Source organism: Anomaloglossus baeobatrachus, chromosome 5 (assembly GCF_048569485.1).
Source record: "Anomaloglossus baeobatrachus isolate aAnoBae1 chromosome 5, aAnoBae1.hap1, whole genome shotgun sequence".
NCBI lineage: Eukaryota > Metazoa > Chordata > Amphibia > Anura > Aromobatidae > Anomaloglossus > Anomaloglossus baeobatrachus.
The window spans coordinates 510,397,798-510,413,063 of NC_134357.1; the positions used below are offsets into that span (position 1 = coordinate 510,397,798).

General features: G+C 43.3%; 1 protein-coding gene across 1 annotated transcript in view; it reads right to left on the reverse strand.

Moving 5' to 3' along the window:
* LOC142312858 (uncharacterized) overlaps nucleotides 1–14,941 on the reverse strand; it is a 98,873-nt gene extending 83,932 nt beyond the window's left edge. Inside the window, exons 1-7 of the mRNA XM_075351843.1 lie at nucleotides 14,639–14,941; nucleotides 14,320–14,468; nucleotides 14,011–14,190; nucleotides 13,803–13,926; nucleotides 13,622–13,719; nucleotides 12,093–12,183; nucleotides 6,947–8,008 (exon numbers count right to left, since the gene is read on the reverse strand). Of these exons, the coding sequence (XP_075207958.1) occupies nucleotides 6,947–8,008; nucleotides 12,093–12,183; nucleotides 13,622–13,719; nucleotides 13,803–13,926; nucleotides 14,011–14,190; nucleotides 14,320–14,400 (1,636 nt within the window). The 5' untranslated portion in view covers nucleotides 14,401–14,468; nucleotides 14,639–14,941. The remainder of the gene's footprint in view (nucleotides 1–6,946; nucleotides 8,009–12,092; nucleotides 12,184–13,621; nucleotides 13,720–13,802; nucleotides 13,927–14,010; nucleotides 14,191–14,319; nucleotides 14,469–14,638) is intronic.
* Nucleotides 14,942–15,266: the final 325 nt, after the last annotated feature.

The window sequence follows — 15,266 nt, forward strand, 5'->3', positions numbered from 1 at the left end:
TTTTATTGGAGTATCTCTAATAATGAGGCTGTTCCGTACTAATACACTATGGGTTTTATTGCATAGTTTTGATGAAACCCCTGTACCAGACAATACTTTCAGAATTCCGTAAGTGATTGGTAGATTTGAGTACATATCAGTTGGTCTGTTATGTTGTACCACATTGCTTGGCACTTTTTTCCCTGTTGCATAACCAGTCATGTACCACTTTTCTTTGCACATTCATTCCCCATATAAGAAATTATGAGGCTAAAGAGACGTACAATCAGTCATTTTTAAAGAAAGACAGGAAACAAGCTTTGGATATAAGGAGTACAAAAGGGTCTTACCAGTGTAAAAGATGGTGACTTTTTAATAGGAAAACTGCTCACCTGGAATGGTTGTGAGACTCACAACCAGTATAGAGACATATAACAGCTGCAGTCGATTCCACGTGCCAAAGGCAGAAGCAACACAAAAACCAGGATAATTGTGGTATACTCTGCGCTGCTATATAAAGAAACACTCAAAAAAATAAAAGCAATGTGGATGGTTTATTCTACGCGTTTCAAAGAGATATCCCCTCATCTTCCTCAGGAAAATCCACTGATCAAATTGGTAGATTTGAGCACATATCAGTTAGCCTGTTATGTTGTACCACATTGCTTGGCACTTTTTTCCCTGTTGCATAGCCAGTCATGTACCACTTTGCTTGGCACATTCATCCCTCATATAAGAAATGATGAGGCTAAAGAGACATTGTACAATCAGTGATTTTTAAAGATAAATTTGTCATTCTAGCCCCACTGGTGTTCTTTCATCTTGGGGAGAAACTCAGGACTGCCACATAGATGTCTACATTTAAAACCATAATATTCACTCCAGTTCAGTTTATTTTTTGTCTTAGAATCTACACAAATCACAGACAACTACTTTGCTAGCAAGACTAAAGGCCGCTTTACACGCTGCGATATCGGTACCGATATCGCTAGCGTGGGTACCCGCCCCCATCTGTTGTGCGACACGAGCAAATCGCTGCCCGTGCCGCACACCATCGCCCAGTCCCGTCACACTACTTACCTGCCCGGCGACGTCGCTGTGACCGGCGAACCGCCTCATTTCTAAGGGGGCGGTTCGTTCAGCGTCACAGCGACGTCACAGCTCCGTCACTGAACCGCCGCCCAATAGAAGCGGAGGGGCGGAGATGAGCGGGACGTAACATCCCGCCCAGCTCCTTCCTTCCGCATAGCGGCCGGGAGGCAGGTAAGGAGAGCTTCCTCGTTCCTGCAGTGTCACACGGAGCGATGTGTGCTGACGCAGGAACGAGGAACAACCTCGTTACTGCTGCAGTAACGATTTTTGAGAATGGACCCCCATGTCACCGATGAGCGATTTTGCACGTTTTTGCGACGATGCAAAATCGCTCATAGGTGTCCCACGCAACGGCATCGCTAATGCGGCAGGATGTGCGTCACCAATTCCGTGACCCCAACAAGTTCGCATTAGCGATGTCGTAGCGTGTAAAGCCCGCTTAAGTTCAATACTGGAGGCGGCATGGTGGCTCAGTGGTTAGCACTGCAGCCTTGCAGCGCTGGGGTCCTGGGTTCAAATCCCACCAAGGACAACATCTGCAAGGAGTTTGTATGTTCTTCCCATGCTTGCGTGGGCTTCCTCCCGCACTCCAAAGACATACAGATAGGGACTCTAGATTGTGAGCCCCAATGGGGACAGTGTTGCAAATGTATTTAAAGTGCTGTGGAATTAATAGCGGTATATAAATGAATAAATATTTTTTGCTTACTCAGAGTGTACAAAAAAGAATTTGTGAAAAAAAATGCAAATTGTTCTTTTTCAAACTTCGTGGGCACATTCAGGAGATTTGTCATCACTCTCAATTTACGCCATTAAAAGGGTTAACAGACCGGATTATGGTGGGGGATTGGAGGCGACCACTTCTGATTAGGGAGGCATATTGGATTTTAATGCTAAATACATCCCATCCTGCTGGCCTAAACGAAAGTACTGATCTGATCTTGCACTACTAAAATAATTTTTTTTTTTGTACACATTGATGTTTTTGTGTATTAATTTCAATATAATTGTATATCTTTTAGAATATATCATATTATTGTTATTTGGAGCTGTAGTGTGAGACAGACTTAGTCCACAGATGTATTTTATTGCCTAGTTGAGGAAAGAAAAAAAAATCCCTGCCCCTCTATATATTCTTCCTAAGTTGGAGTTTCAGCAGGTTGAGACTTAAGCGGGCTTTACACGCTGCGATCTCACTAGCGAGATCGCAAGCGATCGTACCCGCCCCCGTCGGTTGTGCGACACGGGCAAATCGCTGCCCATCGCACACAACCTCGCTTACCCCCGTCACACGGACTTACCTGTCCTGCGACGTCGCTCTGGCCGGCGATCCGCCTCCTTTCTAAGAGGGCGGGTCGTGCAGCGTCACAGCGACGTCACACGGCAGCCGTCCAATAGAAGCGGAGGGGCTGAGATGAGCAGGACGTAAACATCCCGCCCACCTCCTTCCTTCCGCATCGGCGGTGGAGGCAGGTAAGGAGATGTTCCTCGCTCCTGCGGTGTCACACACAACGATGTGTGGTGCCGCAGCAACCAGGAACAACATTGCTAATTAGAAGAGAACGATTTTTTGTTTTAGGATGACCTCTGTCCGGCAAACGATTTTGGCTGCTTTCGCGATCGTTTTAGGTCGCACATAAGTGTCACACACTGCGATATCATTAATGACGCCGGATGTGCGTCACAAACAGCGTGACCCCGACGATAAATTATTAACGATATCGTAGCATGTAAAGCCCGCTTAAGGGCCACTTTGGGCCAGAAATGCGTTACCTGTACCTGTCTTGTATCAGTTTTTATTTTTAATCCACCTACCTTCTTGTTTTTATGCCTTTTAGCATTTAATAAAATTAAAAACAATTTTTTTACGGATTTGTTCTGGTAATATTTCTACTTTTGGATTGTCCATGGAGCTGCTCTACGTCGTGCACTTGAGCTGGCGAGATGAAATGCTATTTTCTAAAAAAGAATCAAAACAGACTTATTTGTAAAAAAAAAAAAATGCAAATTGTTATTTTTCAAACTTACGTTAGAGGGTATACTTTTCAAAATAGTAATTTATGACGGCTTTCTGTTCTTTCACCTCAAGGGCTCTGCCATTCTAAAGCCTGCTTTACAAGCTGCAATTAGTCGTGCGATCGCATTTGCGGTCGCACCCGCCCCCATCGTTTGTGCGGCATGGGCAATTTGTTGCCCGTGTCGCACAATGCTGTAACCCCCCGTCACACGTACTTACCTTCCAAACGACCTCGCTGTGGGCGGCAAACATCCACTTCCTGAAGGGTAAAGGACGTTCGGCGTCACAGCGACGTCACACAGAGGTCGGCCAATAGAAGCAGAGGGGCGGAGATGAGCGAGACGTAAACATCCCGCCCACCTCCTTCCTTCAGCATTGCCGGCGGCCGCAGGTAAGCTGCAGTTCATCGTTCCCGGGGTGTCACATGGAGCGATGTGTGCTGCCCCGGGTACGATGAACAACAGGACGTGCGATTTTTAGAAAATAAGTGACGTCTCAGCGATGAACGAGAAGGTGAGTATTTCTGCTCGTTCATAGTGGTCACACGCTACGATATCACTAACGATGCCGGATGTGCGTCACTTACGACGTGACCCCGCCAACATCTCGTTAGATATATCGTAGCGTGTAAAGCCCGCTTAACAATCTATTCCAAAAAGAGCCAATTTTACTCTGTAACATTTGTCCAAAAAGTAGTTTCTGATGACATGTAGGGTACTGCTGTATTAAGAAGAAAGTAGGTAACAAATGTTGTGGTTCACTTTCCCCTTTAAAAAATGAAAAATTTTGGGGTAAAGCATAGGGATGAGAGGACATGTGGATGTTCGGGATCGTCAAGTTGGAATGAACTGTAGTCCAAAGTTCGGTTCAGGTACCATAACTCTACCCGAAGTTGAACCTGTACCCAAATCCTAAGAAGTCAATTGGGACCCGAGCTTTTGTGCTGTATATAATGGTTGTAGTAAGGTTCTGGGTTAGGGGGCTGCAAAAGAAAGCAAAATGAGGGAAAGAGCAGGACAATTACCCTGCAAATAAATGTGGATAGGGGAAATTACTTAAAACAGAATAAAAAATAGTAATCTTGAACCAGGAGGCAGAGGTCCAAGTGGAGGAGGCGATTGAGGAGGTGGAGGTAGCTGACACTGTTTTGTGTTGTTGTTTTTTAATTTGGGGAGGCCCCAAAACATTGGGAATGGTAAATAGAATGAACAAACTGTAGTAGACTATAACAATGGCTAGGTGCAGCTGGTATACTTCTCTAGTCCTGTAGCATCCACGCTTGGTTCATTTTAATGAATGTAAGCATGCCCATGTTGGCTGGGGCCAGGCGGATGTGCCTGTTTGTGACCAGACCCCCTTCCAGGCTAAATATTTTTTTTGATTGTACACTTGTCGCAGGACAGGCCAGCACCTTCAAGGTGTAAAGGGCTCGCTCAGGCCATGTGTACAGTTTGGAGACCCAGAAGTTAAATAGGACAGACCCTTCACTCAGTACGTGGAGACGTGTGCACACATACTCTTCCACCATGTTGTTGAAAGTCTGCCACCTGCTTATACGTATCAGATTGTGGTGCTGGATGTTGTGGCGTGCCCAGGAAGGTTTTCCACATTTTAGCCAGGTTTTCCACATTTTACTTCCACTAAGCCCACACTGTCTGGTGGGAACACCGTCAGTAGTGCATTTACCAGAGATTGTTTATATTCCCGCACTTTCTGATCATGCTCCAGTGATTAAAGTAAGGATGGCACGTTGTACTTGTAGCGTAGGGGATTCAGCAAGGTGGCCACCCAGTAATCAGCACTAGTAACAATCTGGGTAAATTGGCAGTCATCGCGCAGACACCGCAGAATGTATTCGCTCGTGTGCAAGGCTGCCCAGAGGCAACAAGAAACTTTCCTCATTGGGAGCTGTATCATCTGTGTCCTCTGTATCCCCCCAGCCATGCTCCAATGATGCCTGTGAGCTGCTTTGTGTGCAACCCTGCCGTGAACACGGTTCCTCTTCCTCCATCCCTTCATCCTCCAAAACTGTCCCCTGGCTGAACAGTTGTATGGTCATGGTTAGTACAGGAATCCACCCTCCGAGCCCTGTGTGGACGACTGGCCTAATTGTGTGAATGGTACCCGTTCCTCCTCCACTTCCTTCTGTCCCACCACCTAATCCATCATTGCCTGAAACATTTTTTTCAAGAAGGCATAGAAGTGGGACAGTAACGCTGATGATGGTATCATCCACGCTGGCCATGTTTATGGAGTATTCAAAGCAGCACAATACGGCACACATGTCCTGCATTAAGGCCTACTTGTTGGTCATGAAGTGGTGTTGCTCCTCAGAGCAAGTCACTTGTGCATGCTGCAGCTGAAACTCTACTACTGCCTGCTGTTCGCACAGTCTCTCCAACATATTCGAGGTAGAGTTCCATCTTGTGGGTACATCGCATATGAGGTGGTGAGCAGGAAGGCACAAGTGAAGCTGCAGTATAGACAGGTGAGCAGCAGCAGGGTGATAACGTCAAAAGCACGCAGACGGACAGCATTTTCTGCAGCAGCTCTAACATCTCAGGGTAAATTTTCACGAAGCTCAGCACCACCAAATTCAGCACATGCGACATGCAAGGGATGAGCGACAAACAGGCTAGGCCCAGAGCTGCTATGAGATTTCGCCATTATCGCACACCACCAGGCTGGGCATGAGGTTAACCACTAATATGTCTCTTTGATCCCGTCCTCAAGTCCTGCATGATGTGGGATTTTCCCCCCAGATGTGTTTCAGAACAGTTTGCTGTCATTTCCCCCTGGCTGTGCTGAAGTTGTTCATGCAGGTGTTACGCTGATCAGATGAGGAGGCGGTGGAAGAAGCAGAGTAGGAGGAGGAGGAAACATGGAAAGAGAAATGCCCAGCAATCCTTGGTGGTGATAGGACATGCGCCAGAAAGCTTTCTGCCTCAGGCCCAGCTAACACTACATTTACTCAGTGAGCAGTTAGGGAAATATGATGTCCCTATCTGTGCTTACTGGTCCATGTATTGGTGGTTCTATGGACCTTGCCACTGATGTCATTGTGCAGTCACCTGATTTTGTCCACAACATGTGCAAGGCAGGGATGGCCCGCCTGTAAAACTAGTAGTTCTGGGAACCACAGACAGTAGGACGGTCTTTTTTTGAGGACGTATGCAGTTTTGAAGTGCTTTTAGGGACCGATATATTGTAAAAGCCCCAAAAGTTATACCATTGTGAAAACAGTCCCCCTCAACATATTCAAACCTGCTGACAGGTAGGTTATTAACCCTTCAGCTGCTCTTCAGGAATTAATGCAAAGTGGAAGGTTGAGAATAACATTTTTTATTTTTATCACGTAAATATTGCTAACTTCTGAACAGATCATTATCGCTGGCAGACTCAAAGGCGGTTATTTGGCTGTGAAATGTCATGACGACCATCAGGACCGCACAATCATAATTTCAGGATGGAGTTAAGGAGGGAAATTGGATGGTTACCTTGGTATCTGTCCTGACCATGTATATCAGCTTCTATCCATAGCCAATGTCAAATCTGATGGAATAAAGAGGCATCAGATATCCCTTTTAAGCTGCATTTATACAGTATTTAAAATGTTAAACATTTTATAAACATGGTTGCTACATAGGTGTATTATCCAGATTCTAACTGCTTTTCAATAACAAATGTTTAATTTTTTTTAATGTATACATTTTCTAAAAAGCATTTAGCTCTCTATATTGGGTATACATGTGACTTTGCTATACCTTGTGTTATTCTTGTACATGTAAAGGGGAAAAAATAGAAACAATGGTTACTTTGTTGTGTGAGTTCTCTCATGTCTAACAAGATTGATTTTACGATTAAAACATTTCCCACAATTTGAACAGGAAAATGGCTTCTCCCCTGTGTGAATTCTCTGATGTCTAATAAGATCTGTTTTCTCAGTAAAACATTTCCCACACTCCGAACATGAAAATGGCTTCTCCCCTGTATGATTTCTCTGATGTGTAACAAGTTTGTATTTTTCCCTATAATGTTTACCACATTCTGAACATGAATATGGCTTCTCCCCTGTGTGAATTCTCTGATGTGTAACAAGTTTGTATCTCTCGCTGTAACATTTCCCACATTCTGAACATGAATATGGCTTCTCTCCTGTGTGAATTGTCTGATGTCTAACAAAAACATGATGATGGTAAAAACATTTTCCACATTCTGAACATAAAAATAACTTCTCTCCTATGTGACTTCTTTTCTCCCCTGTGTGACTTCTCTGATGAGAAACAAGATTTGCCTTCTGATTATAACATTTCCCACATTCTGAACATGAAAATCGCTTCTCTCCTGTGTGTATTCTTTGATGAGTAACAAGATTTGTTTTTTGATTAAAACATTTCCCACATTCTGTGCATAAAAATGGATTTTCCCCTGTGTGAATTCTCCGATGTGCACCAAGGTTTGTTTTCCTATTAAAACATTTCCCACATTCTGAACATGAAAATATCTTTTCCCCTTTGTGAGTTTTCTGATGTCTAACAAAACATGATTTCTCTATAAAACATTTCCCACATTCTGAACATGAAAATGACTTATCCCCTGTGTGAGTTCTCTGATGTCTCAGAATATCGGATTTCAGTGTAAAACATTTTCCACATTCTGAACATGAGTATGGATTCTCCCCTACTTGAGGTAATTGATGTTGAACAGCTCTTCTGTTACATTTGTTTTGCACATTGGTCTTTGATGAAGCAGAAGAAAGGACTTGTTGAAAAGGTTCGGATGATAGATTTTTGCTGTGAAGGACTGGATGTGTATCTATGAATATGGCATATTCTTCACATGTATCTGGTGTGGTACCATGTTCATCTGCTGTAAAATATGAAAAGATCAAATTTCCATGTGGGCTCCTGGTACAGTCATCTGTCAAGGATAAAATGGATTTAACTATTTTCAATAGCATTGCATCTAAATTATATTAATATTTATATTATATACAATACAGACCAAAAGTTTGGACACACCTTCTCATTCAAAGAGTTTTCTTTATTTTCAGGACTCTGAAAATTGTAGATTCACATTGAAGGCATCAAAACTATGAATTAAAACATGTGGAATGAAATACTTAAAAAAGTGTTAAACAACTGAAAATATTTCTTATATTCTAGGTTCTTCAAAGTAGCCACCTTTTGCTTTGATTACTACTTTGCACACTCTTGGCATTCTCTTGATGAGCTTCAAGAGGTAGTCACCGGAAATGGTCTTCCAACAGTCTTGAAGGAGTTCCCAGAGATGCTTAGCACTTGTTGGCCCTTTTACCTTCACTCTGCGGTCCAGCTCACCCCAAACCAATCTCGATTGGGTTCAGGTCTGGTGACTGTGGAGGCCAGGTCATCTGGCGTAGCATCCCATCACTCTCATTCTTAGTCAAATAGCCCTTACACAGCCTGGAGGTGTGTTTGGGGTCATTGTCCTGTTGAAAAATAAATGATGGTCCAACTAAACGCAAACCGGATGGAATAGCATGCCGCTGCAAGATGCTGTGGTAGCCATGCTGGTTCAGTATGACTTCAATTTTTGAATAAATCCCCAACAGCGTCAGCAGCAAAGCACCCCCACACCATCACACCTCCTCCACCATGCTTCACGGAGGGAACCAGGCATGTAGAGTCCATCCATTCACCTTTTCTACAAAGACACGGTGGTTGGATCCAAAGATCTCAAATTTGGACTCATCAGACCAAAGCACAGATTTCCACTGGTCTAATGTACATTCCTTGCGTTCTTTAGCCCAAACAAGTCTCTTCTGCTTGATGCCTGTCCTTAGCAGTGGTTTCCTAGCAGCTATTTTACCATGAAGGCCTACTGCACTGAGTCTCCTCTTAACAGTTGTTCTAGAGATGAGAAGGTGTGTCCAAACTTTTGGTCTGTACTGTATTTTGTAGCATTTCCTAACAAATTGTAATACAATTCAATTATAGATTAAGATAGTAGCCAAAAACCAATGACTAGGAAATTATATTAAGCCACCAGGGTGTACTCTATCACTTCTTTTCTTAATTCGTCTGCTCCATAGGGTCATGTTTCACTTTACCTGTCAACAATTGTTTTCAGTTACATATTCAGTGGAAACTCATAAAGGGTACTTTGTAACATCACTTTATTTTATTTTAGTCAGTCATTAAAAGGTATCACAAGATTATAATTTTGTTCCTCTCACTGAGAACATTCAATACTTTTTCAACTGGCTAACACGGTACCAAAACCTTTTCACTTGTAACTAAAAATGGAGGATACCAGAATGTACCGCACAACTATGGAACTAAAAGATCTTCTGAAGAAACTGTACAACTGGACAGTGACATCCTCTTTTTAAAATTATGCAATCCCTCTGCTCTGTTGTTTGTGCATATATTTGTGTTTCTTCAGATATTTTGTCATACCATGCCTGATGAAGGGACCTGAGATGTCTCGAAAGCTTGCTTTGTAACATCACTTTATTTTATTTTAGTTAGCCATTAAAAGGTATCACAAGATTATAATTGTGTTCCTCTCACTGAGAACATTCAATAATTTTTCAACTGGCTAACACGGTACCAAAACCTTTTCACTTGTAACTAAAAATGGAGGATACCAGAATGTACCGCACAACTATGGAACTAAAAGATCTTCTGAAGAAACTGGCACAACTGGACAGTGACATCTTCTTTTTAAAATTATGCAATCCCTCTGCTCTGTTGTTTGTGCATATATTTGTGTTTCTTCAGATATTTTGTCATACCATGCCTGATGAAGGGACCTGAGATGTCTCGAAAGCTTTCTTTGTAACATCACTTTATTTTATTTTAGTTAGCCATTAAAAGGTATCACAAGATTATAATTGTGTTCCTCTCACTGAGAACATTCAATAATTTTTCAACTGGCTAACACGGTACCAAAACCTTTTCACTTGTAACTAAAAATGGAGGATACCAGAATGTACCGCACAACTATGGAACTAAAAGATCTTCTGAAGAAACTGGCACAACTGGACAGTGACATCTTCTTTTTAAAATTATGCAATCCCTCTGCTCTGTTGTTTGTGCATATATTTGTGTTTCTTCAGATATTTTGTCATACCATGCCTGATGAAGGGACCTGAGATGTCTCGAAAGCTTTCTTTGTAACATCACTTTATTTTATTTTAGTTAGCCATTAAAAGGTATCACAAGATTATAATTGTGTTCCTCTCACTGAGAACATTCAATAATTTTTCAACTGGCTAACACGGTACCAAAACCTTTTCACTTGTAACTAAAAATGGAGGATACCAGAATGTACCGCACAACTATGGAACTAAAAGATCTTCTGAAGAAACTGGCACAACTGGACAGTGACATCTTCTTTTTAAAATTATGCCATCCCTCTGCTCTGTGCATATATTTGTGTTTCTTCAGATATTTTGTCATACCATGCCTGATGAAGGGACCTAAGATGTCTCGAAAGCTTGCTTTGTAACATCACTTTATTTTATTTTAGTTAGCCATTAAAAGGTATCACAAGAGTATAATTTTGTTCCTCTCACAGAGAACATTCAATAAATGTTCCCATGCACATACACATTATACTAATATCAGTTGAACCCACAGATATCGATGGGTTTGGCAGACAATTTAATATCTATGGAGATGTCGTTCAGACATGTCCTATTTTGGATTGCCACCACATTATTCTCCCAGATATTACTGCCAAGCAACATTAGAGTCAGTAGTTTCTGACAGACAACACGTAGAACACATTAGCCTGTGTTTGGGAGAGTTGTCCTCCAGCCATCTAATGTGTATGGTCGGCTCAACTTACTGCTGCTAGTAAGGTTACACTTATTTGTCTTTTTGCATTGAGCTTTTTTTTACCTCTTCCATGTTCATACTTTTTTCCTCTGGGTGTAGAAATAAGGGCAAGAAGATCTATTCAGCCTTGTGAGATTAATGATTTGCCACTGCCCTCTGCTGGCCAAAGAAATAATAGGCCAAAGAAATAATTTGCCAGAAGGCAAATGGCAGCCTAAGAATTGGAAACTTGAAGACTAGGTTCCGGGAGGAAGCCTTAGAGAGGGGGACCAGTTCAGGAAGATACAAGGGAGGAGTAGGTGAAGTGAGCCTGAGAAAGGAACGGAAGAGGAGCAGGGGCGCAAAGCAGAGCAGCAGCGTTGGAACTTGCAGACAGAGGGGAAGAAGGAAGCCTCCTCTGCAGGAGACTGGTGCAGCAGCGGGCCAGTTCCGGAGCCGGCTGAAGCAGGTAGTACGCAAGACTCTCCAGGCCCCCGCACCATTCAGCGAGACCCCATTCAAGATCCCCGAGACCCCCGCTATGCACATCAAGATCACCGCTACGCTGCTCAAGACCCTCCAGACCCCCTACACCGTCCAGCAAGATCCCCGCTACGCCGATCGAGACCCCCGCCACGAAAGTCAGGACCCAGACCCTCGGTCCAGACTACGTGGGCAAGCTGCAGATATCGTCAGGCAAGATAGCCAGCTGTGGGTGACCCATATGCACCGTGCTGCTGCCTTCTGCTTGGCTGTGGGGTACTTAATGCGGGGATTGTGATGATAGTGGTTTGGGCTTAGCATCCAGTGCAACTCAGCGACTGTAAGTCACAGAGACATAGGATTAGTGGCTAGGGACTACGGACGTAGAAGCTGACTGGTCCAGATCCTTTCCCATAGTGGGTAACGTGGGCCACGTGTTAGTAGAAGGAATGTTACTTCCCTGAAGTCTGGTATACTGAGAATTTATTGATTGCTGTTGTTGAGAACTAAGAATACTGTAATGCTTCTCTTGTGATACACAACCCCTGTATATTCCAACCCCTGCTTGTGGATTAATAAATTTAGTTGCGTCACCACTGTGTCTTTTTTCCCTGTGTGCTGCATCTGGATCTTGCACTCATGCAAAAACTCTTCACATCATAATTGTACCAACCAATAACTGAGTAAAATCTCTGCATTTAGTGGTCACTACTCACCTGTGCGGTTATCTGTAGGAATCTCCTCTTTCCACCGCTCATCTCCCCTCACATATGTCTCTGTAGTATTAATATGGGTCAGATCTTCACCCTGAAAATAATTTTGTAAAAGTCACAAACACACGGAGAGGTGTGAAATGATTTAGAACAGAAAGGATCATAAATTAACATGACAACCAAGAATGACGGCAGTAGTTATCTCATAGTTTAAGGTCGTCTGTACAATCCAACTTATAAATCCAAACATACAATGAATGGCCACCATACTGGAGACACGCATCTAGTATTGTGCTGAATCTCCTTTGGCACTCAACCTAAGAAAATCATTGTGTCAGATTCCATTAGGTGATGAAACAGATCTGCAGGAATATTGGCCCATACCAGTAGAATAGCTTCTTGCACTAGTGGATCCGTTTTCACAGGTGCTAAAGTGACTTTTCCTCAATTTTCAACTGAACATCCTCTAGAGCTGGCACTTCTGTATCCTTTGAGGCTGGTGGATCCTTGACTTGATTTTCCCTATTCCTTCACCCCCCCCCCTTTTTTTTCCATTATTTTCCTCTCTTTTTCTAGGGACTACATCCTTCATGAAGCCTGTAAGGACTATTAAGACCTGGCATGTTGTTACGATATCCAGGTATTACTCATGTTATTTCTGCCCGACATTCTCGAGTTTCAAAGGACTATCGAATTCTTCTGTTTTGGCTACTATATGTTGACTATAAGAGCTTACACTTTACATGAAACTCTGGAGATGGAAAATAAGTCTGCAGTACAAATTGTGCTCCACTGAGAACCACTGATCCAGGTAATGACCACCACTGACTGATATATGATAATCCGTAAGTTGTCATAGATGAAGGGCATTATGGGGAAGCCTACGTGGCCACAGAAAAAAACATTAGTCCGCTCTTTGATGCTTCAGCAGTGTGGGAAATGGAGTCGGGCAAATTTTTTTTTTGAACAGCAAATCGAATCTCAAAGTGTCCAAATTTGCATGAATAACGGAATTTCAGGAAATTCAACTCAAACTCGATCCTCCACGGATCGACCTGCTCATCTTTACTCGTCTACTGTTATAAAGCCCATCTGTGCTAAGGAATGATGAGCACATTCAGACATGTTAGTTGGACAGTATGACTGTGCACCACTTGTTTCTCAGGTCTATTCCACTTTCAACGGATGTTTTTCATTCTCAGTATAATCTTGACACTATAGCACTTCATGAGACTAGCAGTTCTTAAAATACAGATCCTAGATTATCTAGAATCAAAGACCATAATATTTTTGAAGTCGCTTATATAGCTAGAGTTCCCTACTCTTATGTAGATTCACACTCGAAACTTCATTTTAGACAAAGTAACGAGTCTAATTTCCATGTAAGAAAGCTCCAATCAGTAAAGGGCCGGTCCCTCTAATAAATTAGCCATTCAGTGTATAATACTGGTGGACAAAAAAATAAGACTGAGCAGAAAACCTTCACATCTACACATCATAGGGAGATTTCATGACTCCTTCTCTCCATCTACCTGATCATCCTGAAGAAGATTGAGATTTTCTTCTATACATTCCTGTGGAAGAAAAGGATGGGGACATCTCTCTGGTGTTGTCCTCTCACTGGAAAGAACTGGAGAAAACACATACAGGGACTGATTTCATTCTATACATACAGATAATTATAGGCCATGTGTATTTAGCCCTGTCTATTACCTGGTGATGTGAGGGGCTGGGGATCCTCCATCATGATTCCTTTGTATTGATCTTTGTGTCCTTCTAAATACTCCCACTCCTCCATGGAGAAATAAATGGTGACGTCCTGACACCTTATAGGAACCTGACACATACAATGATATCGTCACCCCCCTCGATCCCGTCATAGCGTTGCTGTATAATGTCCCAGCATTCCCAGCAGTGTCACCTCTCCAGTCAGCAGCTCAATCATCTTGTAGGTGAGTTCTAGGATCTTCTGGTCATTGATGTCCTCATGTATCAGGGGGTGAGGTGGAGGCCCCGTGATTGGGCTCAGGGGTCTTCCCCATCCCTCAGACACAGGGTCCTGACAGCGCTCACTAGAGGTCTTCTTCACTACTGTGTAATCCTGGTTATGGAGAGACTCATTAATAAATCTCACTATAGACATTTCCAGAGTCCTCACCTCTCCAGTTCTGTCCATCTGTTATTCCCATAGATAAGAATGATGTAATGTGACGTCATCAGAATCTCTCACCTCTCCAGTAAGCCGGAAGAGGATCTCTAGGGTGAGGTGTAATATCCTCTCAACCATCTTGTCCCTGTCCCTATCCATCATTCATGGGTCAATCATATAAATTCTCTTATATAGAAGATCTCCAATGAGAGTATCGATATTGTAGGGACCTGAATGAGAAGATGAGATGTAACATCATAAATAATCAAGTTTGACGATATAATTATTTGAGATAATAATAAGAAACGTGAGGAGATAAAAAAAGAGATAAGTGAATGTTACGCTACAAGATGCAGGGGACAGAGGGACATAGACCTACTGTTCCCAGAAACAGGCTTACCCTGAGAGTAGCGTGGTTAAGTGCCTAGCAAGGCTTTCCCAAGGCCACTGATGGTGACGTTGGACTTGTTTAACGATAGGCACCAGGTACTACTCCGTGCAGCTCCTTGTTGTCACCCTTCTTCAAGTGAGCCGTTCGGCGCAAGGCGAGATGGGAGAAGCGATACACCACCACTAGGAAAGGAAAGGGAGGGACAACACCTGACAGTTGCCCTAAGCAATCATGACGTCTCTAGATGGGTGCTTTCACCTTGTGCGTCGATTACATTCCTATCTCTATCTTTCCCTGAGCACAACCCTGTCTAGTGAGCAGGGTAGCAGGTACACTAGTCCTGCTCTAGGTTAACTAGACAGAGGGGATAAGACAGACACGGGTAATAGAAATAGCAGTAGTTGTTAAGTCGCCAACGGAGTCTGCTCCGGCGACTTCTGCTCCGGTCGCAGGGCGGCGCCGTGTTCCCGCCGTGGGTGGTGCCGGTGGTGGGTGAGGAGTTGGTTCCCGTGGGTCTGCGGAGCGCAGGCTCAGCTCATCCACTAGGCTGGGTTTCCCTGGAGCCTGCAGTACCACTGGCTGACTGTAGGTGGCGTGTGACTTCCGGCTGAAGTTGCCAACTTTCACCTGCAGCCAA